This window comes from Chondrus crispus, genomic scaffold, assembly GCF_000350225.1.
Source record: "Chondrus crispus Stackhouse genomic scaffold, scaffold_77, whole genome shotgun sequence".
In the NCBI taxonomy this organism is placed as follows: Eukaryota; Rhodophyta; class Florideophyceae; order Gigartinales; family Gigartinaceae; genus Chondrus; species Chondrus crispus.
The window spans coordinates 104,370-127,219 of NW_005178701.1; the positions used below are offsets into that span (position 1 = coordinate 104,370).

Here is a 22,850-nt window from a genome sequence, read left to right on the forward strand (position 1 = left end):
AGAGCAGAGCAAATGCGGCGGGCGGCGGTACTACTGTATGAGGTTTACGCACGCCTTTGCAATCGTACAGGAAAGCAATTCACAGTTGAACCCGCGGCTTTCGGGCCTATCTGTTGCGAGTTAAGCAGTCGATCATGAATGAGTTGTTCTCAGCTACACTTGACATGTTAAAAATGGGTCTGTCCGAAATGCGTTTGTGTGCAGGCCCACCTCAAAGCGTGTCGGAGGTCCAGTTTGGAGAGAGTATAGAAGCAAGATGTGTGCAGAGAGTAGATGAGAATTGGAAGGGGGAATATATTTGGCGGTGACTAAAAAACAACGCGTTGCTCGCAGCTCAGAACATATCGCAAACGTGCATAAAAATATCGTGCTTGGTGGTTTAATTTTAAAAACTTTTCTAAGAGTTTCAGTCGGACAACACCAGTCACGCACCACTCTGCCCCGATAACAAGAGACCGCGATTGTCTCCCGCACTTGCCCACAAGCGGCACTTCCGGACACGTCCCAGCGATCAACACCTTTGTAAGTCGCAACGATTCTCTCCCCGAGCCTCAAGCCGTGCCACTCACCCACCTTTCCAAAATGAGCTCCCCGGCGTCCGAATTCAACGTGACCAGCAGCAAAGAGAAGCCGACAGCGTCCGACTCGTTGATGAAAGTAACGAAAGAAGCTACCGGCCCCTTTCTGTCCGGCGTGATGCAGGGTTTTGCTCACGTGGCGGTAAAGCGTGTGCGCGAGTGGCGCGAGGAGCGCCGGAAGGTGCGAGAGGAGGCGGCGGCAGCGACGGCGACGACGGTGGCGGCGGCGGCGGCGGAGGAGATCGAGAAGGCGGAAATATGAGGCTGCAGAAGTGAGCGGCGCGAGGCAAGGAGTCGGCTCGGGGTAGGTGGCGAGGAAATGTGACGGTGGAGCGGGCGAAGGGGGCGGTCAAGAGGATTCGGGAGGGCGGACGGCCGCGCGCTTTTGGGCGCTGATAGCGAAGTAGGCAGCGGCGATCGAGGATGGGACTATCACGAGCTCCATCCAGGTGGCGGCGCGAGAGACATAGGAGCGGAGGTAGGCGGAGACCATGGTGACTTGAGAGGGGAGGAATGCGAAAGCGGTGGGATTCGATGGTGCGAAAGAGGGCTTGGTGGTGGGCGATGGCCAGAAGGCCGCGATATGGGAGGAAGATGCATGTAATTGGGCATGTAATTGGGCATGTAATTGGGCGGTGGAATGAATTAAGATTTACTGATTTTACTGAGTTTTGTGTAATTGCGTGCACTTTTCGCAATCTGGTTGCGCTCAGATGTTCTGCTTTGCCAGTTGGCGTCGGTGGAAAGGGTTTCAAAACCCTTTGGTTTTGACCCCTGGTTTTGAAACAAGCGATGCATGCCGCAATGATTAACAAACGCTTCGATGCGCGGGTTGTAAGATAGGGTTACCCAGCAGGCGCAGACGATGGTGAGAAAGGTGTGGACGCGGGACATGCCGTCAAGGTTGGACACCGACCCGCCTATTTGGTACAGTATTCTGTGTGCATCAAGAGAGATGAGGACAATACACGTGTACGAGATGGGCGGGCCCTTTTGCTCTTGGCCGATTGTTGACAACGTTTGTCAACAGCTTTATATTTTCCTAAATTACAGCAAAAACTTCGCTGTCACTCTTGAGCATTGCAAAAATTGATCCTGTCTCCCTCCCTCTCCCCGCTGTCTGCACCCCCATCCTCCGCACCGAACCTCACTCTCTCACCTCGCCCCTCACCATGGGCAGGAACGACGCCATCGACACGATGGACCTCACACTGTCCGACTCCGATGCGGACCGCCCTCTGCGCTCGCGCACCTCCCGTGCGCGCCCGCGCTCGCGCTCGCGCGCACGCTCTGCTCCGCGCACGCGGTCTCCGCCCCCGTCGACACCCTCGTCTCCACCGGACGTCGTCTCCCGTCTGCACGACCTGCAACTCCCAGGCCGCCCGCCTTTCCTCATGCGCAACCTCTCCTACGTCGTACGCGACCGCCACCGCGCTCGCGGCGCCCTCTGGGACATCCGCTGGCTCACGCCCTCCGCCCGCTCCGCCTCCTCCCCGCGCCATCTCACCCTCACCCTCCGTCCGTCCAACTGCCGTCTGCGCTTGGGCGTCGCTGCCCAGCTGCTCCACCCTAACCGTCCGATGTCCAAAGTCTTGGAATCCCCGTACGTTCCGCCCGCAGCCCAGCTGCGCGTTTCGCTCGTCCTTCACACGGACACGGGCCGCGTCGCCTTCGGGCATCGCGCCGTCACCGTCAGGCTCTGGCCTGCTGAGCATGTTGAGAAGGGCGTCGAGGTCCAGGACGTCGCCGCCGCGGTCACCTTTGACTTGTCAGCCGCTATTGCGCTGCGCGGCGCCACCCCGTCCGCCTTGTCTCTTCTACTCCAGCTGACTTCTAATTCCGACATGGCGAAACAGGAAAATGCACATCCGGCTACTCTCAGGGGCGAGCTTCTGCTTATTGATCGTGTTTTGGGGGATAAACCGGTCCCGAACGGCCGCGTTTCAGTCCCGATGAGGTTTGCATCGGCCGACGCTTCGCCCGTGCCGCCGAAGCCACAGGGCAAGACCCCGTTGTCGAGAGAGCATTTGCTTGATGAAGACTCATCGGAGGAGATCACTTCAGGAGAGGAGCGGGTCGCGTCGACACGAGCGCCTCGTGCGTCAGGGAAGGCGCGGGGCAAGGTGCCCAACTCTTCGCGGCAGCCGGATGCGACGATTGTGCTTGATGTCAGGGGCGCTATTGAACATGCCAAACAGGCCCTGGCGTCTCCAGAACGACCGAAAGTGTTCATCACGTGCTCGTATACGTCCAAGGAAAACCCGGTCTGGAATGGCTTGGTCAGGCACGACTTTATTTGTCCGTGGTGCCATCGCAACTGCTATCGATTTCGCACTCTGCTCAATCACTTCCAAGTTGAGCATGATGATATGGGCTTCGCTTTGGAGGGACTGCCTGGTCCTGGCTCAGGTCCTAGCAACGCGCATGTGCAAGGAGTACCCTTCACGCTGAAGTTTGAGGTTTCGGCGACAGGTTCGCGCTCTGAAGAGAGGGTGCGTAGAGAATCGCAGAAGAGGAACGATGGAAAAGATGGCGAGCGCGGTCTGAGCCATCCGATGAGTAACGAGGATTTCGAGGATGTTTATGTGAATCCATATAAGTACCCCTTTTTCGGAACTTCAACTCTGGAAGAGAAAAACGAAAGCGGAACGGATATTGCTCGGAACGGTATGGCAAGGGTATCGCTGGCAGATACGGAGGGCAAGTCGCAGAGCGACGCTGAATCTGTAGAAACAGACGTTGAAGGTGATGACCCAACGAGGGATGTTCCTGATATCCTGAAGGAGGAGTTGTGGAATAGATGCAAGAATTGTCAACGTGGACAGCCCAGATCTAACTATTTCGCAAATGACCGACAGAGCTTTTGCAGTGAGTTCTGCGAAATCATTTTTGCCAAGAAAATGGAGGATGAACGCGGCACTCCGCCCGCAGAGCGAGGGCCTATGCTCGGGCTCTCAAGCCTTCCAAGAAAGCCTCCTTTCAACTACCAAGAAAAACTTGGCCATCTCCAGTTGTATCATGTTGTAAGTGTCTGCGAGGCTAAAGAGGAGCACTACGATCCCGAGGACCCGGACTCTGAGGAAGAGGTTGATCACTCCTGGAGGCTTGATCTATCCATGGAACGAATTCGCCATCTGGAGAATGCCACACCGAAGGAGAAGTTATTGTGGATGATGTGGAATAAATTCGCACACGAGAACTACCCCATTCCATCGTTGTACGCTGAAAGGTATACTAGGTTTACTCTTGAACTGTTCGCTCTGGAGTACGGGAAGCAGGTTGCATTTTACAAGCTCAGAGTTCAGTTTGTAGGATTCTTGCGTGCCCTGCATATACATGGATTAATTGATACCACGGCAATTTTGTCCATTATGAAGTGCCTTGACGGCAAGAAAAAGAGGCGTGATCTAGGCGTCAGCACGAGACCAGAGATGGCCCGAGATCCAAATACAACCGGTGCAAGCAGTCGGGGAGTCAGTAGACCTAGGAAAGGTCGACGGAGAAACGGGCGATCGCGACTCGGATCAGATTAAGAGTGTTAGGTGTTTGTGGTATGAGACCGTCATCACTGCTCCGCAACCCCCACCGTGATGGCAAGAGTTGAGCCCGATTGCCCGAGGCCTAATGCTTGGGCTTACGAGCCTGCACCTTGGTCCGAATCGAAACGATGACAGATAACGAAGTCGTTTGTACCATCAGCGATGAGTCTGACATCATCGAAAGTAGCGGCACCAAGGTACTTCGTAAAACCTACAATTGAGTAGAGCCTCTGACGCGAGGCAAGTCCGAAAACTGCAACGCTTCCGTCACGGCTAGAGCTCACGACCTTTGAGCCATCAATTTGCACGGACATGACTGCTGCTTCATGTTTAGGAAGAGTGCCCAACAATGTACTGTCGTTGAAAGACCACACCTTGAGATTTCCGGCGGCATCCCCGGTGACCAGGACCTGTGTCTCCTCCCAGAAAGCGAGCGCAGTCGTGTTGGAGTTGTGGCAAACCATAGAAAGCAAATGGAATCCGCGCTCGGCTTGATAAGCCAGAACCCTACCGCTTGTGGATCCCAACAGCAAATACCCCTTCTCTGTGAGTGTCATTGACAAGACGGGCTCTCCGACCCTTATCATCGATAGCTCCTCACCGGTATCCAAATGTGACACTCGCACCGTGCCATCAATACTCGCGCTGTATACTCTACTGTTCTTGACATCAAGACGTAAAGCGGAAATCTGGTCTATGTGAGTCTTGATTCTTACTTTGGGTAGAGTCAAGACCCCATCAACCGCTTCACCGCGTGCATCCAGCTCATCCCATAAAGAACGCTTTTCATACCGCTCCGTCTGCCACACAGCGACTTCACAATCCGATGCACCCGCGCTAACCATGTATGAATCGCGGTAGTGTATAGCCGTAACCTGGCCTGTATGAACATGCCGACAAGTCACGCGCCTTCCCGACACTAAGTCAGAAAAGACGACTCCCCCCGATGCCGTTCCCATTACAAGAAAGTCATCCTGGAAAGAGAGCTTGCGGACGTAGTCACGAGTGACAGCGGCGACGACGGAGGCGTCGTATTGTCCCGAGCGCCAATTGCGAGCAATCGTACGATCGCGTATTACCTCCTTGTCACGAAGTAGGGCCAGGCGTCGCTGAAGTACTTGCCAGGAAGCGTCGCTGCTGGGACTGGGGGAAGAATCATCTCTAGGTGGCGGCGTGGCAGAGCACAAGGGGATGCGCGAACGCGGGCGACGTGCCGTGTAGGTGGAGAGTGGAGCTGAAATGAATGTTGGAAGAGACATGGCGGGGATGGATAGCTCAACGCCCGCAAGACTCCGGGACATCGAAGTTTGTGGTGCGGAGGCTAGGTGAGGAAGAGGACGCAACCATATTCCGTCTACTGTACTGAGATGAGGCAATGTAATGAAATCGAGCATGAACGGCATGAACGGCTGCGAAGGCTTGAAACGCGTGCGGGTTTGCCCTTCTCTTGATCTGACTTGAATACGGCTTTGTTTGTCTGGTTGCCCTCTGAAAAGCTTCTCGTCGAGCACGACTTGTGCGGTGCGAGTGTCAATGTCCAGAGAAATGCCAAAAGCGTGAATAAAAATATATCCAAAGAGATCTCGGCTTTGGAGCTGAAAGCACTGACCTTATGCATCGGTGTGGGCATGTGTACAGTATCTATCGTGCAGCGACCCTTGTGTGAAGACCTGGAAATATTAAACAGAAATCTACAAGTTGAAGACATCAGCCCTTGCTGCAGTTTTTTATGAGGGGCAATGGATACATTACAGTACGTTGCTGTCGGCGATGTTTCTCTTGTTTTGGCCATTCCGTCATAGTTACAGCCTGTAACTTACAGATGGCGTCCTCATTGGGTGCGTATGATACTTTGCTGGGATCAATGCGAAAAACAGCCGAAAACCGTGATTTCTCAATTGTCGGAAAGTACTTCTTGTTTTGTTCCTTGTTTGGGCCCCTACTTTACAGTAACTTTACAGTGCCCTTGCATACAATCGATTAAGGCTTCTCCCTCACGCCCTCCTCTCTAGCTAGGATACTGCCAATGAATTCTAAAATACGTTGTGCATTGTACTTCGCTACTTCGTATCACCCGCCACACTCGCTTCATCACCAGGCATCGACGCATCAAGGTCTGAGCTCTAACACCACAACATGGGACGCGGGAAGCCCTTCACCCAATCGGTCAACAGATTAATCAACGCTGGCGTAGTCCCGCGCCCGATATGGCTTTCCACCGTCGAGAACACGAGGCCAGTCTTCGAGCCCATTCGCGAGACAAAGTCGCGAAGGATAGAGTATCCCGAAGATCGCTTGCGACAAATCTTCATGGATCGCAATCCAGATGCCCGGCGCAGGCCCATCGATCTCAAGGCCCGTTCAATTCCCGAGCGACATCTCGCCGATAAGTTCGTCGCCATTCAGAAGAGGTTCATGGAGGAAAATGATATGGCAGAAGAGGAGGCCTACAATTCTGCCTATCGGATCATCAACGTGGATGGCATTCAGGGTGGAGAGAAAGAGGAGGTGTATGGACCGCTCGTCAATCAGGCGGTGCAGGACGAGGCTGCTAGGCTGTATGTGGCTTCTGTTAGGGACTCGATGCGCGACCAAAAACACTTTCGAGCTTTGTTGAAGCAAACAAAACAGGAAACTTGACGCTTTATGGTCGTTCAACTTATTTACTCTCGCCAAATCATGCACTGAAACATTCCAACTGAATCGCGTCAGTATTCGGGCACCAAATTGTCCTTAAGTATCCGCTTGACTGTCCCCATGCCTTGTTTTTGGCTGCCGTTGCAAAGCCATGCTTGCATGTCTGGTCTGCCATTCATTCGGGGACTGGCATCCCTACACCAGTCATGTATACACGCCGCAAGCGCGGTGCAGGTCTGGAGATCTTCGTGATACAAATATGCATCCTTGTCGCACCTCTGATGACGAAGGTCTTAGCTGGCCGCTTTTTCAATGGTTATCAAGAAGTCCTGATCTAGCGGGAAGAGCAACTACTTGATGTCTTATATACTTTTGTGACCATTGAAGAGGAAGAAAGCTGTGTTTTCTAGACGACCTCTCACTATACTTTACACAGGAATGCTCCTGTCTATATGAAAAGAAGAGTGGAAGAATCTCTATAGAATTCAGATGCTTCTCGTCTCAACAGAACCTGTGTACTAAAACTGCGTTTGGTGCCTAAGAATGCGAAATCCTGCTGAAAGAAAGGAGTTGGTGTTATATAAGCGGTGGTGTGTTGCTGGGACCAAAGGGAACAGAAAGATGGACTATTCTTCCACTTTGCAGGCAATAGTATCGCATCACGTCGGGCCCCCAGTAACCCGGTTTGTCGTGGAATCAGGCAGTGGTCATGTGGTACAAAACGAACGTGACACCACATGTCCGCGATCTTTTTCTAAGTATGCCACGCGAAACCTTCGCGCTATACAATGTTGACCTCTAATAAATGTATCCCACTGACCAAACTATTTCACTAGATGCTCGCAGGTGCAATACTAGCTCGGTAATTCAGCCAGATTCTGGTACAAGCTCGACAATAGTTCTGATCAAGGCATTCCCTATTGGCGCAAGCTTCGCTGCATTGCTACAGCGGGAATGGTACTCTGCCAAGAAGGCCGGCTAGATGGTATGAGCATGTGCCCAGCCCGAAATCATTTAGGATTGTAGCAGAGTTTTGCTGGGGCACCTCTCTGAAGCCGAACACCAAAAAACAGAAAATAAGACGTACAGGTTGCCATTATCCACGGTCCCATAGAGACTGGATAATCACCCAACAGACCTTCTCCTCGTCAAATTGTCTGAGGATCGTCTTCGGCCAGGAGTACGCCAGTTCGTTTCCGCCTTTCCTCTATTCCTCCTTTGCAGTCTTGCTTCTCGTTTTTCCTTGCGCTCAATTCGCTCCTGCTCCTCCAGAGTGAGGCAAGTCACTGCAGGTTCCCAACGTATAAGCTCTTCAACAGGTCTGACTACGTCCCCTTCCGTTAAGACAGAGCACCTTTGCCGCTTGTCCCTAAACTCTCCCAATTCAACAAGCTGCTCTCGTATGGCGTGCGCAACGGCTGCGACATGCTCAAAATTGAGGCCTAAATCGGCGCACAACCTCTCTGCAAACGCCTCAGGAGAATTCTGAGGTTCGTGTAAGTCCCATTCGAACTGGTCTCGAATGACGATACGGCCAATCCTCAAATCCAAATGTACAACATGCCTGCATTCTCCCTTTGTCGAGGACGGCGGCGGCACGAAGGCCGAGATCTGTTCTTGCATGGCGTCAGCGATTTCATCGCGCCCCGAATCTGCTAAGCCCAAATCGTAGGCCAGCTGAGCTGCGAAAGACTTTGGAGTCATGTGCTTCTCTCGGAGATTCCATGTGAATGATTCCTGGACACGACGACCGTCCAAATTTAGATCGAGGCGAATTGGCACAAGGGGTTCGGTTTGCGGGCCGGCGTTCCTCACATCTTCCCCTTCAACTGATGTGCGTGAGCGTTTCGACGAGGAACCATGTTTTCCACCGGCTTTCATATGGAGTTTGAAACAAAAAACGCCAATCCCCCAAGTACACCGCCAAGGTTATTCGCAGGCATGAGCAGTCTCACGTCAAGGAGAAGCGTAAACGCGTAGCTGTTCCGTGCCAAAAATACTGGTTGAGAAAGGTCTTTCCACGTGTAGTACTTGTCCAACCACTCAGCACATTCCTTACTGATTTGGAGAAAAAATTTAGTTTATTTTGTTTTTGAAGTCAGTGCTGCCGGCATGTGCGAAATCATTTCAGTGGTTGTTTCTGAACAAGTCTCCACAATGCACATGATGGCTTCAGGCTGATGGCTTCAGGCTGATGGATTCAGAACATGAAGACCATGACGTTGAAACAAGAAACAGTCATAGAACACACTCATTGCCTAAATGTTCACCAGTTGATTGGTCATCTTCGGCCTTGGCGAGCCCCGTCCTCCGACGCCCCCAGCCCAAACCTGTTGTGCCCCCGAACATGACGCCTGTACCCCTGCGGGGTGTGTTCACCACGTGTTCGTCTTGTCCGATGTGACGAGCGAGCCCTACGTGTTTCAGCCCTGTATTAGGTTTCGGCCTCACATTCTGCGAGTTCGAAGACGGAGAGAATTTTCGAACAGGAGCATAAGTTATGGGCTCACGGCGTCGCCTCATGTCCTCTGCAAACCTGCGCAAACGGGACGCCAGTCCCACAGAAGACGTTCTTCGAACGTTGTTTTTTCTCTTGGCTACTTTCCCTTTACATTTGGGGGGATTCAAGCTCTCTTGTATGCTCATACACATAACTCTCCTTCTCCCGTCGTTAGAATTAAGCGGTAACATATTGAAGCGCATGCTTCCATTGTCGAAGTCTTCCATGCTTGAACTCCAACGCACCCTTTTCTTATTCTCATGTTCCTGAGGAATGCATGAAGCCCACTGGGATCAGAGAGCTCTACGACTAATTTATACTCGCTGTAGTTCAAGGCCCAAGACTCGCTGCTCTGGTTTGCGCCTTTTTTAACAACCCAGTGTCCGCTATATGTGGCATTTACTCTATCTTTTTTGCAGGCGTGAAACCTCCTGATTAGTGACTTCCACTCTATTGTAGAGTCTACTCCGCGTGAATAAAGCCGCCGTCACTGTACGCTTTCTGCGCACTTCAAATTTGCCAACTAGAATCGCACATGTCCTTGGTGGTCTGAGTATTCAGGCGTCATCCACGTCGGACAAAAACTGGAATTTCGAAACATTTTGCGTCCTCGAGACGCGATTTGCATCAAGACGCGGACGTGGCCATGATAATTGAAGTTGAGGCAACATGAAACACGAATTGCAGGTACCTCTTCTTCTTCGAAAAACTGCCATTGGACAGCATTTCGCTTTGCGTGTTGTAGTTTTCGAAATATTTCAGACCAATGCTACAGAAATATGCTCATATCGCCTTCCTTCCAGCTGCCCGACAGACTTGATATCAAGAGGCCCACGGCCACCTCAAGGTCGCATACATTTCCGCAAGCAATGACGCTGTTCTTCTCCTTCCATCAGCACGTGCGAACGCATTGGAAAACGTTGTGCGACTCATGAAACGGAGTCAGGCAGCCGTTGGCGTCGGTCAGCATGGCGCTGATATGTAAGGTATCTAAATTTCTCAGACTCATGTGTTTCGAAGTTAAACGCGGTATTTCTACATTTCGTCACTCAGCCTCGAGGTGTGGAACCCCTAAATGTGGCTTTCCCAATTGGCGCTCACTTTTCATCATCCTGCCTCACGTGAGAGGTACTGAAAGTCGAAAACATCACTGAACGTAATTCATCGAACAACTCGCTTTCTTATGCTCATAATCGGGCGTTGAGGCAAACTCCTCCTCCTTCTCCATGTGATCCACAAGCGGGACGATCAGAGAACTTGGTGTCATGCCAGTCGTGTGGAGAAGGAGAGCAGTGGGCCTGGAAGATCTGGGAAAGTGCTTGATTTCTTCCACCGCCCCATGATAATCGTCTCCGTCGTGACTGTCCACAAATTCTCAATCGCTATTTTATGCACGCGCGGCGGCTTCCACAAGGGCGGCAGTTCAATGTGTTCGGGCACGTGCGAGCGCATCTCACAGCAATGCCTACCAATTGTCCCGACTGATATTTAACTTTTAGTTGTTTTTGGTGGTGTTCTTGGAGCAACACTGTGTTAGCATTAGATGTCGGAAACTGTCGAATGGTGTCCATGGCCTGAAGTATAGTCCGCAGAAACACAAGAGTGTCCCAAATATGCATATTATTACAAAAATGCAATAATTATATTTTTGTATGGCACTCGAGTTTTGGTACAAGCTCCATGAGCCGTGACATCAACAAGCAACATCACCCATTTCCCGGGCGCTTCCAATCATCCTTTGTGGACTGAGTTGTGTGTGTGGTGTGGACTTTGCCTTGTTCTGTGTGCACGGCTTGTCCCCGGCGTTGGTGAAACTCAGTCCACGGGCAGGGCGCGCCAGGCATGTCGATCTCGCCTGGAACACGATGGTTTGGGCATATTTCAGAAACGAGGAAGTTCAACTCCTGCGGTGTGGAGCGAGAGAGTGCGGTTCAGCCGCTGGGAGCTGCGGTATATGGCCTTGGAGAGTACTCACCTCCTCGCTGCTGTTGCATTACATAACCAGAGTCTCGACGTACGAATTGCTTCACGATAGCAGTGGTTGGGCTGGTGCGGCTCCATGCTCCCTCTTGGAAACGCCAGTGCTGCCGCTCTGCAAGTTTATTGTGTAATATTTGTTTAGAGTCAGAATCAATAATATATATTATTGATTCTGACTCTAAACAAATCGCCTCAAGGTGGAATCAAGTCTAGTGATCTCGTGCTCTAATCGATTCACGAGGCCAATACAATATCATATTGTCATCTTGTTTGTTTGCTGAATGGTACGCATGATGCGTAATTCTGAGGGTTACGGTGTATTGCACTGTACTGAACATCTGCGGAAAAGGGTTTTGTAAGCAGTCCTGTTTGTTTGCCCACGTTCGTAATACCACAGGAAATCCACTTCGAAAGAACTAAGACAAAACGACAAGTGCAGAATGAAAAACATTTCATGCTTTTAACTGTATTTACAGTTTGCGAGTGTCCAACATTGTACAGTAGTTACAGTGCTTCTCCAAGCGCCAAACCCAATACTGTATCAGTTTTCAAATGAAGTCACTTTCGCCTCCTTCAATTCTTTGCAGTGTGGTTCCATCCGGATAGGACAACACAGTGGGTACAAGTAAGTAAGGCACAGCCACATAAAGTCACCGCCGGCCGCTCTCCCCGAGGTAGGAGAGAGCATCAGTGTTAATGGCGTCCACACACAGGATGTGGTCAGAGTGTAGTACACTGTATTGTACACTCAGTGTACAATTTATTTTAGATAGATAGAGGTTCGCCCCAGTAGCACAGTGCTGTAAGGCGTCCCCAGTGTGGAGCAAAGTAATGTCCGCAATACCTGTTGTGCGAATAAGCGCATCATGTGCTTTGACATGAGCTTGTTGTGGCAAAAAATGGAGACACTCATGCGGGAGTAGCACTAAAGAATATCATTACTGAGTTGACTAGAACGCTCATTATTAAACCAGTTGATTGAATGCACTCGTTTTCCAATACGTACAATATTCCATGTTGTACAATTCTGTACCCAAATTCCTACATCTCGGACATGGACAGAATAATACTGACCGCATGAGCCGTGTCTCTGAGACGTCAAAAGGATTGTGCACAAGGATCACAGCATTCTATTGGCTTAAGGAAACGACAAGGTTGCGCCCACCTCCACAATATCTTTATCTCAGGGAATTTCTCTCTGGAGAACTCCGTCAAACCGAAAACACAAAAACGTAGTGTGATTTCCAGACTTCTTGCAACGGCTTTCGTTGACTATTTTACGATAATCATCAACCCCTCAATGCATATTCATAAGAGTCGGAAAAGCTTCAGATGTAGCGAGTTATGTATGCTCATTGCTGTTGTTGCAGTTGTTAGAGATATTTGATGGTTGGTCTGGGAATACGATTTTGACCACTCTATCACCATACATATTTAACTAATCCCGCACAGATTCCACCTAATTTTGTCCATTGTTAAGGGAGCTCAAGGTTAAAGTTTCCTTTTTACGATCAGCGGGCCCGTAACGAGTCAGAGCTTGCCAATAGGATTCCATCCAGTGTTTTGCGATAATATAGAGTCGTGGAACAAACTTAAAGAGGGCTTTGTCGTCCTGTCTGCTTGCTAGACGCCCGATGTTCCAACATGTCAGAAGGGGCATGTCAGTACTTTGGGAAACACGGGAGAAGCGAGGGAGGGGAAAACGCGCCTTCTTTACCTGGTTTATTGTCCCGATCGTTCCTGTTCTTCCTATCGTCACTCTTGCTAGTTCAGCTCATCTACAGTGGCGGGAGTGCCCTCCTCGTCACCGACTCCAGTTAAACGGCAACGATGCTGAAAAGGCAGTAGGCACTAAAAATCGTAATGAAGAGAGAAGGGCGAAAAAACAACCAGTGATGGCCTTCAAAGACCAAAGAAAGCAGATGCAACTAAGAAGACCGATATATATATGCATCGCGAGCGTTGATGCATGACCTGAAGCAGAAATGAACACATCTAAGCATCTACACACAGAAACAAGGGCTATATGTGGATTCAGATTTTGTGTTTAAATGGCCCGATCCTTGTAGTTTATCGCGCAGATGAAGAAAATGACACACTCACATGGCCTCCACAGCTTCTGGGTCAAGCAAAGGGGACGTTTTTGGTTATCTCCATATGCCATCGTCTCACAACGCAAGATCCTCTCTTACTTTTATCGGGTGGCACTATGCAAATAGCAGCGAGTTTAATATAATGTGGTTCCACCCAGATAGGGCACCACCCAAAGATAGGGCACTGCCCTTAAGGCACCGATAGCTTTCACGCAAATAAAGCCGCCGGCGCTCCGACCACCTTCGGGGGTCGGAGGCATCGGTCTGATCTTGGCATCACAGGTTATGGGCACCAAATACACCACTGACAATCGATCCGCGGCATCCAGACATCACAGAGATATACGGGAAAGCTGTTGGCGAAATCAGATACATCGCCGACAGCACCCGGCCCTACATCGCGTTCGCAACCACGTCCCTCGCCCGCGCCCTGAAGAAGCCAACCGCGCGGCATTGGAAGCTACTGCAGAGACTGGTACAATACCTCCACACGACGCGATCGGAAGGCATCCTCATGCCCAGAGGCAAGTGCAACAGCCTCACGATACAAGCGTACTCGGACGCTGATTTTGCCAACGATGTGACAACCCAAAAGTCCACCACTGGTACTGTGACACTGCTCACCGCCGTGCCAGTGCAGTGGCTGGCACAACAACAACCCATCGTCGCCAAAAGCACCTGCGAGGCAGAATATATTGCCGCCGCTGAAACCGCCACGCTCACACTGTAGTTGGCCAGCATGACGAGTGAAACGACCATTCCCACACACTAACCAAAGCTGCATATACAAAACACTGCAGCAGCGCAAATGGCGCAAAACAAAGGAGCCACAAGAAGGAGAAAATGTATCAACATTCGCTACCACTTCTTGCACGAAACCGTACAAACCGGCAAAATCAAGGTCCGTCTCATACCGACGAAAGACCAAAAAGCCGACATCTTCACGAAACTGTTCAAGAACACAATTTATGCCAAACACAAATCCAGCATACAAATCCAAGCTCTCCCCCCCCCCCCCTTCCAGCACGAAGAGGCAGCCCGCGAGTCCGGGGGAGTGTGGATCCATCCAGAAAACAGCATGACTCGCGACCTGCCTCAAGTCACCGAAACAAGATGATACCACCCAGATAGGGCACCACCCTAAGATAGGGCACCGCCCCTAAGGCTCCTAGAGGTTACACTCAAATAAAGCCGCCGGCGCTCCGACCACCATCGGGGGTCGGAGGCATCGGTCTGATTTTTGCATCACATATAAACAACTTGTCACTAATCGCAAATTTTCTCCAAGAGCACGTGCAATTTGGGGAACCCCATCATTCACTGAACCGTGTGAAGTGTGATGCCAAGAACTGGTCCGATGCCTCCGGCCACGGATCGTGGCGGAGGCGACGGCGCCTTATTTGCAACTGAGTAAATAACGCCTTATTGGCATTGTCCTACCTGTAGCTGTGTCTTATCTGGATGGAACCAGGTATATTTTGTTTTGGTGGCGCGTTGGCGGAGCGTCGACTTGATTCTGGATGGAATCACACTCCCCCCGACGCGAGGGCAGCGTGTTCTTGATGTCCCGTATTGCTATGTTCAGCTTGTGGGCTCTGTAGAGGGTCGTCTTGACGGGTTTCGTGAGTATGTCGGCGTATTGTTCAGCCGATGGTATTCTACTGACTTGTAATTTTCCCTGTTGGACCGTGTTGTGGAGAAAATGATATCTGACGTCGATGCGTTTTCTCCTTTTCGTTGCTCCCATGCTCTTTGTAATTTGCACCGTTGCTGTATTATCTACATGCAGGGTGGGCGTGCGGGTGGGGAGGTGAAGTTCACAGACGAGGTTGTGCTGCTATAGTGTCAGGGTCGTGGTCTCGGCAACGGCGATGTATTCCGCCTCGCAAGTGCTTTTTGCGACGACGGGTTGTTGCCTCGCTAGCCATGAACCGGGGCTCCGTTCACTAGTGTTACCATGCGATGACCGATTTCCGGCATGTTGCATCGTTCGCATAGTAGGCGTCTGAGTATGCGCTGATGGTGATTTCGCGGTTTTTGACCACTGGCATGAGGATGCCTTCGTCACGAGTACTGTAGAGGTACTGTGCAAGTCGATGCAGCAGATTCTAGTGGCGCTGTGTGGGATTCTTCTGTGGGAAAACGGGTACCGACCAGTGTCGGTAAACATAACAACCAGGAGGGAGATCCCGTACGGGTGATCAGACGATACTGGAAAGGCAGGCGATAACTCAGCTTGTACACGGGGTGCACGTACCGCCACGAGTGACAGGTGGCGGTGGAATGGCCACGTGTACCGCCGTACGTATAACGTCCCGATAACGTACAGTACACTAGAAGGTCCTACTGTAGGGGCGTAGAAATTAGTGTATTAGGAGTGTCAACCGGGGGAGTCCTAACTAGCACACGTGGTGCGCGCTCTGCTTGCGAGTACAGGTGGCAGGAGTACAGCCACGTGTGCCGCTGTACAGATTACTCCTCGGTGGAGTACAGTAGAGGTACTCCACTGTAGTGATCCAAAGTAGAAGTGGATCACTACTGTACTGCCCGGCCGCCGGAGGTCGACGTACTTAGGGGCCGAGGCAGTACGCCCCCAAAGTAAAGGGGGCAGCGACCCCCTTTGGCGATAACTGAGGAAAAAGAGGCAGATCTTCCCGTGCGGGTTATTCTTGAGGGCCGGAAGCACACGCTCCCCAGTTTGGTCGTTCCACCGCCTGGTGGAAGCGTATGCCCATTCAGCCCTATCCCCTCCAGGGTCACAATTCCACTCGCCCGTTTACCGGAGTCATAACTGCCGCCCTCGCAGAGAGGTTGGTGGTGTTGTAATTTTACCGCTGCCGTGGACACCCCCTCCGTGACGGGGTAAAAACCGAACAACCGGAAGGTTCTATATTATTACATCTTCAGCGCATGTGCGAGCGTGGTTGCTGCGAATGGTGTGTCCGGGCGCGCGCCGTCCGCTATGAATCTTATTTCACCAACTGTTTTGCCATATATAGTGGCAATGTCAGCTCGCATTTCCTCTTCGTCAGTGGGCGGGTCCATTTTTATTCCGTCCAGATATGGGGTGGTCCTCTTGTTGCATCCTGTCTGCGCGAGGAGTGTGACCACGGTATCGATGTGCGACGGTTGGGAGATGTGTATTCCCTGAGGTGTGTGCCTGATTTTCCAGTTGAGGTACGAGGTCGGGCGTCCCATTCTTTTCACTGTATACTTTTTTGGAGTGTGTGGTACAGTGAGTCGATCATGGATTTTGTGAAGGCGATTGGTAAAAAATCGTCCATGCTTATGCCAACTATCAGCGTGTCCTTCCCTTCTGTTTTCGTGAAGAGGGACGTGTCTGAGCGCATTTGTTTGTACCCGTGACTCTTGAGGTGTGCATGCAGTTAGGTGCTGTAAACTTTGGCTGTGCCGTATACGTTTCCTTGTAGTTGCCCGTGTGTGGCTGCGTGCTTGAAGAATCCTTCGAACCGCCTTGGTTGCCATACGAACCCTTTCTTGTTGTGTTGGTATGCCTCGTGGAGGTACGCTCCAGATATGTCGAAGTGTTCGATCTCCATGTTGCAGGACGCAGCTATGGCGAAATGGGTGGGGATCGTGCTTCTGTCAGCCATGTACGTCGCTGTCTTCTCCGGATCGTTATGAGTGTGTGGCGTCATTCTGTCTCCGCGAATCGAGCACGGTGCAAGAGGGATCACACAGCCGTGTGATCCCTCTTGTAACGATATGTCATCGTCGTCGGGATGATGTCCCGTACTGTCTGTCTGCGATCGCCAGTCAATTGCCTCCATCTCGTCAAGTTGATTGAGTTTGGTGTCGTGTGCGTCTGCCCATTGTCTGGCGTCTGCGTATTGGCGCGCTTGCTTCAGAGTTTTAGGGGGGGTAGTGTTGGTGACAGTCGTCGGGATGTGTGCTGTTCTTGCAATTATTCTTCGGCGTGCTCTGTGTTCTGTCCACTTCCATGGTGTTTTCGCAGGGATCCTGCTGCCTGTGGTAGGCTCTGAACTCCGCTGCTCGCATTTTGCTGTACCTTCGGGTTTGAAGGTTTTCGACACAGATATGTCTCGTTCATTGCGTACATGTATCTCACTTGTGATGCCTTGCTGTGGAGTTTTGGCATGTTGGGTTTGAGAATGGGGGTATATCCCAGTTGTCCGAACGCCATAATTTTTTTGAGCTGTGGCTTTTGCCGATAGCACGGCGTGTGAGGGATTCCTTTTACCGCGTGGTGGTAAGTTCTGTTGTATTTAAATACAGCATCGCTCAAGGCGTCTTGCCAGTACACGTCGTGGAGTTTGCTGTGTGCGAGCGTGGCTCTCACTTTATCCATGAGTGTGCGATTGATGCGCTCGGCGAGAGCGTTCTCCTGCGGCGTGTATGTCGTTGTCAGTCGGTATTGGATTCCTCTGTGTTCGAGCTACTTCTGTACTTATTTGGCGAGGTACTCTTTCGCGTTGTCCGTCACGAGGAGTCTCGGTTGCTCTCCATTTTCCGTTGCTATCCTATCGATGGCTTGGATGATTGTGTGTGGCACTTGTGCCCTGTTGTGGAGGCAGAAAACCCATATATATCTCGTGTTTGTATCGATGACTGTAAGGAAGTAGCGACAGTTATGTTGGAACGGGGGGTGTATTTGGCCGGAGACATCCGAAGAGAGACTCTATCCTCTTTCTGCGTGGTGTGCGGTGCGTTTGTGTGGCCTCGTGGCTGTTTTCTGTGTATGCACCCGGTGCATGTCATTTGTGCACTGGTGTCTGGTAGGCCTTTTGGCATTCCAGGGAGTAACTGGTGTCGTGACATGTGAGCTATGGTCTTTGGGTTGGCGTGGTTGAGGCGGATGCGCCATTCAGCCATTTGCTGTGCTGCAGCCGTGGGGATTTGTCGTCGCGACTGTGTGGTGGGTGTGTTTGGCAGTGTAGGTGTTTGTCGTCGCGTTGTGTTGAGGGGTATTTGATCGCTGCGTCGCCGTGTGTGGGGGGATATGTGATTGGGGGCGCCTGCATTTTTTTGGGTGATGGTTTAGCAGAAGTTTTGCTGGTCGTTGTTTTACGGTTGTATGTCCTTGCTGCTTTGGCTTTTGCTTGTTGTTGGAGGCGGGACTGCCCGTCTTGGAAATGTGCGGTGAGTTGTGCTGGTGGCAAGCGCGTTGGTTTGTGAAGTGTTGCTTTGGTTCTGGAGAACGTCACGTGTCCGTGTGCTGCCAGGTCGTGTACCGATAGCAAATTTTCCTTGATGCTCGGCGCGTACACGGCTGGTACTCGTACGCTATTCCTCTTCCGTGATCTTGATTGTGCCGGTGTGTGTGATCGGGACGCGTTGGCCGGTTGCCGTGGTGGTTAGTGTACCTTTGCTGAGTCTCATACGCGCGTGGAGTGTAGCGGTATGAGTTAGATTTGCTCCGGAGTCGATGATGAATTTTTGCTTGCCTTCGCTCGTATCGTGGCGTGTTTGTAATTGTTCTTCGATCGCGTGTAAACGACCATGCAACTGGTGCATGATGTTTGTATCGTCGGCCTGTATGTCGCCGTTGTTGTGCGCTTCTTGCGCTTGTGCGTGGGATCATTTCTGTTTGTACCTACGCGCGTAGCAATTTTCTGTTTCGTGGGTGCTACTTCTGTAAAACGTGCACCATGGACCTCTGTATGCTATAGGTTTTGTGTAGTGAGTGTAGTGCAATATGGGGCTCTACAGGGGGGTGAAAACAAAGGAAAAAATTGGATATGACAGATGATCCGTATTGAGGGTGACACGTGTGAATAATTGCACAGTTTCAATTTTTAATTATTTTATTTAGATAATTAGTTAGCATTAATTTTCCTGACATTAGATTAGATTTTGGATCTAGCGCCGCGTGCTAATGTAGTGGCTCCGGCGGGGCGATATATACCTTAGCGCACTGGCCACCAAGTCAGTAAAGGTAACCCGAGTTGCCAGTGTCTGATATCGCCTTGGTCGAAGTCCGTCTTTCACAAGACATTCCTTTCTACTACAGATTACTTTATCCTTTGCGCTCGGGGGTTCCCTTTCCTTTTCCTTTATTTCCCTATCCTTTTCGATCTCTAATTCTACCTATTTTCCCTTATCTTGTGTTGGTTCCATCGGCCTCGGTTGCGACCGAACCGGTGTAGTTGTCTTGGCCATCGGGCGACACAGTTGACGTAGCGCTGCCACTGTGACCCATTTCCGACGGAGACTGTTGCAACGACGTCTCCCTCGAAGGGCTTTGTCGTGTGTACAAGCCACTGTTGGTGCCATCGGCCTCGGTTCCGACCGAACCGGTGAAGGTGTTTCGAGCCATCGGGCGGCACAGTTGGTGTACCGTTGCTACTTTCATTTCATCCCGTCGGGCTGCGTTGGGACGCCCCCGTCGAAGGCCTTGTCGCGTTACAAGGTGTCGAAGAAGCTCAACGAGCATTGGCCTTAAAACCCAGTGTAACCGGGGTACCTAAGTACACGCCCCACCCCACACTCGTCGAGCAGTTCTCTTGGCAAGTCTCTACCACATCGATCCCGGGCCGGGCTGTTTCTCTGTGCCCCCCTATCAAGGATCTGAGCTACTACGAGTCGCAAGCTCTTTTAAACGGAGAAGGGAGAGTCGGACACTCCGTAGCGCTGTGCCATCGGCAGTTCTTCTTTTTGTTGCTGTTGTTCTTTTTGCTGGACCATCGGACCGTGCTCTCTGCCTGACAGGTGCATTGCACTACAGTGAGGTTTGTCGCTCGCTGTTCTCCTGTGTTTCATTCTGGTTGTGCGTTTGCGCGGTTCTGGTGCTGATTGTTGGGTGTGCATCTGGGTGTGCATTAGCTGGACTTGGTGCACATGGTTGATAAACCCGTTGATGGTGAGGGGTGGGTTTCCTGTCATGATGATGGCTAGTTGTCCCATGTCTGGGTGCGCTGCCAGGCCCTGTATCATGTACCTCACTGTGGTGCGTTCCACATTGATATTTGGGAATTGCGCTACTTTCATCCTGTATCGGATCTCTCTGTGGTTTTCAACATAGTCGTTGAGCTCCTGTCTCTGTTGGTATCTGGTGTTGCCAGCTTCTGCATCGAGGAGCTCATGGTTCTCCGTCGACGATATGTCCACTGTATTCCTTATGATGTGACAGATCGTTTGAGGTTCGTAACGTAGGATGCGGGGTGGCAGGACTTTGATGACTTCGTTGGTGAGACTTTGCATTATGGCTTTCCGGATCATGTCCGCTTTCTGTTGTTCTTGCGGTGCGTCCGTGTTCGGCTCTGTGGTCGTGCTCGGTGGTGTGGTGAGAAGGTGTGCTGCCTTGATCGTGCGAGCGTAGATCTCAAGTGCTTCGTACCAGTAAGTGTGATTACTTGCTGTGAGGCGGGGTAGTTGTCCCGGGGCCGATGCTTGTTGATCTGTCATTGTTCCGTGGATTTCGAGAGCTGGGGACGAGGGTTAGTGTGGTGCGCGGGGTAGTGTTGGTCTTGCGCGTTTGTTGCAGTTGGGATTGGGGATCTTGTGCTGCGGCTCGGTAGTCAGTGGTAGTGTGTGGTGCCCATAAAGTGTGATGCCAAGACCTGGTCCGATGCCTCCGACCACGGATAGTGGCGGAGGCGACGGCGCCTTTATTTCCTACTGAGTAAATAATGCCTTATTGGCATTGTCCTATCTGTAGCTGTGTCTTATGTGGATGGAACCACATGAAGGACAGAAAGCATTTCAAATTTTTTGGAATTCGGCCGGCCGCACGAAGTATTCACACAATTGAAGTTAAGTATGTCTCTGTGGTTTCATCCAGATAAGACGAAGTACAGATAGGACTATTCCAATAAGGCGCTATCTACTCAGTAGGAAATAAAGGCGCCGTCGCCTCCGCTACGATCCGTGGTCGGAGGCATCGGACCAGTTCATGGCATCACACGTTATGGGCACCACACACTACCACTGACTACCGAGCCGCAGCACAAGATCCCCAATCCCAACTGCGACAAACGCGCAAGACCAACACTACCCCGTGCACCACACCAGCCATCATCATGACAGGAAACCCACCCCTCACCATCAACAAGTTTCTCAACCAAGTGCAGCAAGTCCAAATAATGCACACGCAGATGCACACTGAACAAAGAGCACCAGCACCACGCAAACGCACAACCAGAATGCAACACAGGAGCACAGCGAGCGACAAACCTCAATACACAAGACCTGCAGCATACAGAGGTCCATGGTGCACGTTCCACAGAAGCAGCACCCACGAAACAGAAAATTGCTACGCGCGTAGGTACAAATAGAAACGATCCCACGCACTAGCGTAAGCAGCACACAACAACGGCGACACACAGGCCGACGATACAAACATCATGCACAAGTTGCATGATCATTTACACGCGATCGAAGAACATTTGCAAACACGCGACGACACGAGCGAAGGCAAGCAAAAATTCATCATCGACTCCGGAGCAAATCTAACTCATACCGCTACATCCCACGCGCGTATGGGACTCGGCAACAGTACACCAACCACCACGGCAACCGGCCAACGCGTCCCGATCACACACACTGGCACAATCAAGATCACACGGAAGAAGAATAGCGTACGAGTACTACCCGTCCATGCGCCGAGCATCAAGGAAAGTTTGCTATCGGTACACGACCTGGCAGCACACGGACACGTGACGTTCTCCAGAACCAAAGCAACAACACTTCACAAACCAACGCGCTTGCCACCAGCAAAACTCACCGCACATTTCCAAGACGGGCAGTCTCGCCTCCAACAACAAGCAACAGCCGAAGGAGAAAGAACATGCAACCGTAAAACAACGACCCGTACCAAACCATCACCCAGCAAAATGCAGGCACCCCCAATCACACATCCCCCTACACACGGCGACGCAGCGATCAAATGCCCTTCAACACAACGCGACGACAAGCACCGACACTTGTAGCATATCCCTCTCTCGGAATTAGATTTAGATTATATCTATAACTGTAGAACACGAGCTCTACAGTACCTCAGTGCGCGCGCACACGTGTACCCCACGTGTACGGGGGTGCGCGCACACACGTGTACGACACGTGTGCTGCCAGCCCCGATGGCTGCCAGCACTACAGTGCAGGCCGACCTGCACTACGGTAATGTTATGATAGGTGACTCTGTATATTAAATATGAGCGGACCGCCGGCGGTGGAGGAACACAAGCACGGACTTGTCAAGGATCCTCCACCTTGGTCCGCCCGCTTACTATTAGATACTTCCGTCCATTTTACCTTAGAGTAGCACCGCGCGCAGGTTGAGGACGCACGCTACACGCCCACGAGCCGGCTCCGCCTCCGCCCGTCGGTACTGGATCGTCACCCAGTACCGCTCCGGGGCGTCGAGGCGTCGAACCGCTCGCGCGTGTGCACGTCCTCCCCGACCCCGCTCTACCACCGCTACCTCCAGCCCGTGCTCGGTACCGTAGGTGGGCTGTGCTTCTATCTTCCCGCTGATCGGGGTCTTCCCGAACTGTCAGTACTCACGCCCCTCGTCGTTGGGGGTGATTATACTACAGTCGTCTCC

General features: G+C 51.6%; 4 protein-coding genes; 1 reads left to right on the plus strand and 3 right to left on the minus strand.

Annotated features, from left to right (window-relative positions):
* Window positions 1-357: 357 nt before the first annotated feature.
* On the minus strand, window positions 358-1,472 carry CHC_T00007531001 (hypothetical protein). XM_005711170.1 is given in 2 exon segments: window positions 358-1,223; window positions 1,224-1,472. 1 exon segment carries the CDS (start codon window positions 1,470-1,472, stop codon window positions 1,224-1,226), a length of 249 nt encoding a protein of 82 aa, XP_005711227.1. The 3' UTR covers window positions 358-1,223.
* Window positions 1,473-2,158: 686 nt separating this feature from the next.
* On the plus strand, window positions 2,159-4,111 carry CHC_T00007532001 (hypothetical protein). Its single transcript, XM_005711171.1, has one exon. The coding sequence runs from the start codon at window positions 2,159-2,161 to the stop codon at window positions 4,109-4,111; it is 1,953 nt and encodes a 650-aa protein (XP_005711228.1).
* A 101-nt stretch (window positions 4,112-4,212) lies between these two features.
* CHC_T00007533001 (hypothetical protein) lies at window positions 4,213-5,520 on the minus strand. The gene has a single exon (XM_005711172.1). It carries the CDS (start codon window positions 5,518-5,520, stop codon window positions 4,213-4,215), a length of 1,308 nt encoding a protein of 435 aa, XP_005711229.1.
* Window positions 5,521-7,879: 2,359 nt separating this feature from the next.
* On the minus strand, window positions 7,880-8,635 carry CHC_T00007534001 (hypothetical protein). The gene has a single exon (XM_005711173.1). The coding sequence runs from the start codon at window positions 8,633-8,635 to the stop codon at window positions 7,880-7,882; it is 756 nt and encodes a 251-aa protein (XP_005711230.1).
* Window positions 8,636-22,850: the final 14,215 nt, after the last annotated feature.

Bases quoted from the DNA above. Each gene is read 5' to 3' on its own strand.
- CHC_T00007531001 (XM_005711170.1), bottom strand. From the start codon at position 1,472: ATGTCCCGCGTCCACACCTTTCTCACCATCGTCTGCGCCTGCTGGGTA.
- CHC_T00007532001 (XM_005711171.1), top strand. From the start codon at position 2,159: ATGTCCAAAGTCTTGGAATCCCCGTACGTTCCGCCCGCAGCCCAGCTG.
- CHC_T00007534001 (XM_005711173.1), bottom strand. From the start codon at position 8,635: ATGAAAGCCGGTGGAAAACATGGTTCCTCGTCGAAACGCTCACGCACA.
- CHC_T00007533001 (XM_005711172.1), bottom strand. From the start codon at position 5,520: ATGCCGTTCATGCTCGATTTCATTACATTGCCTCATCTCAGTACAGTA.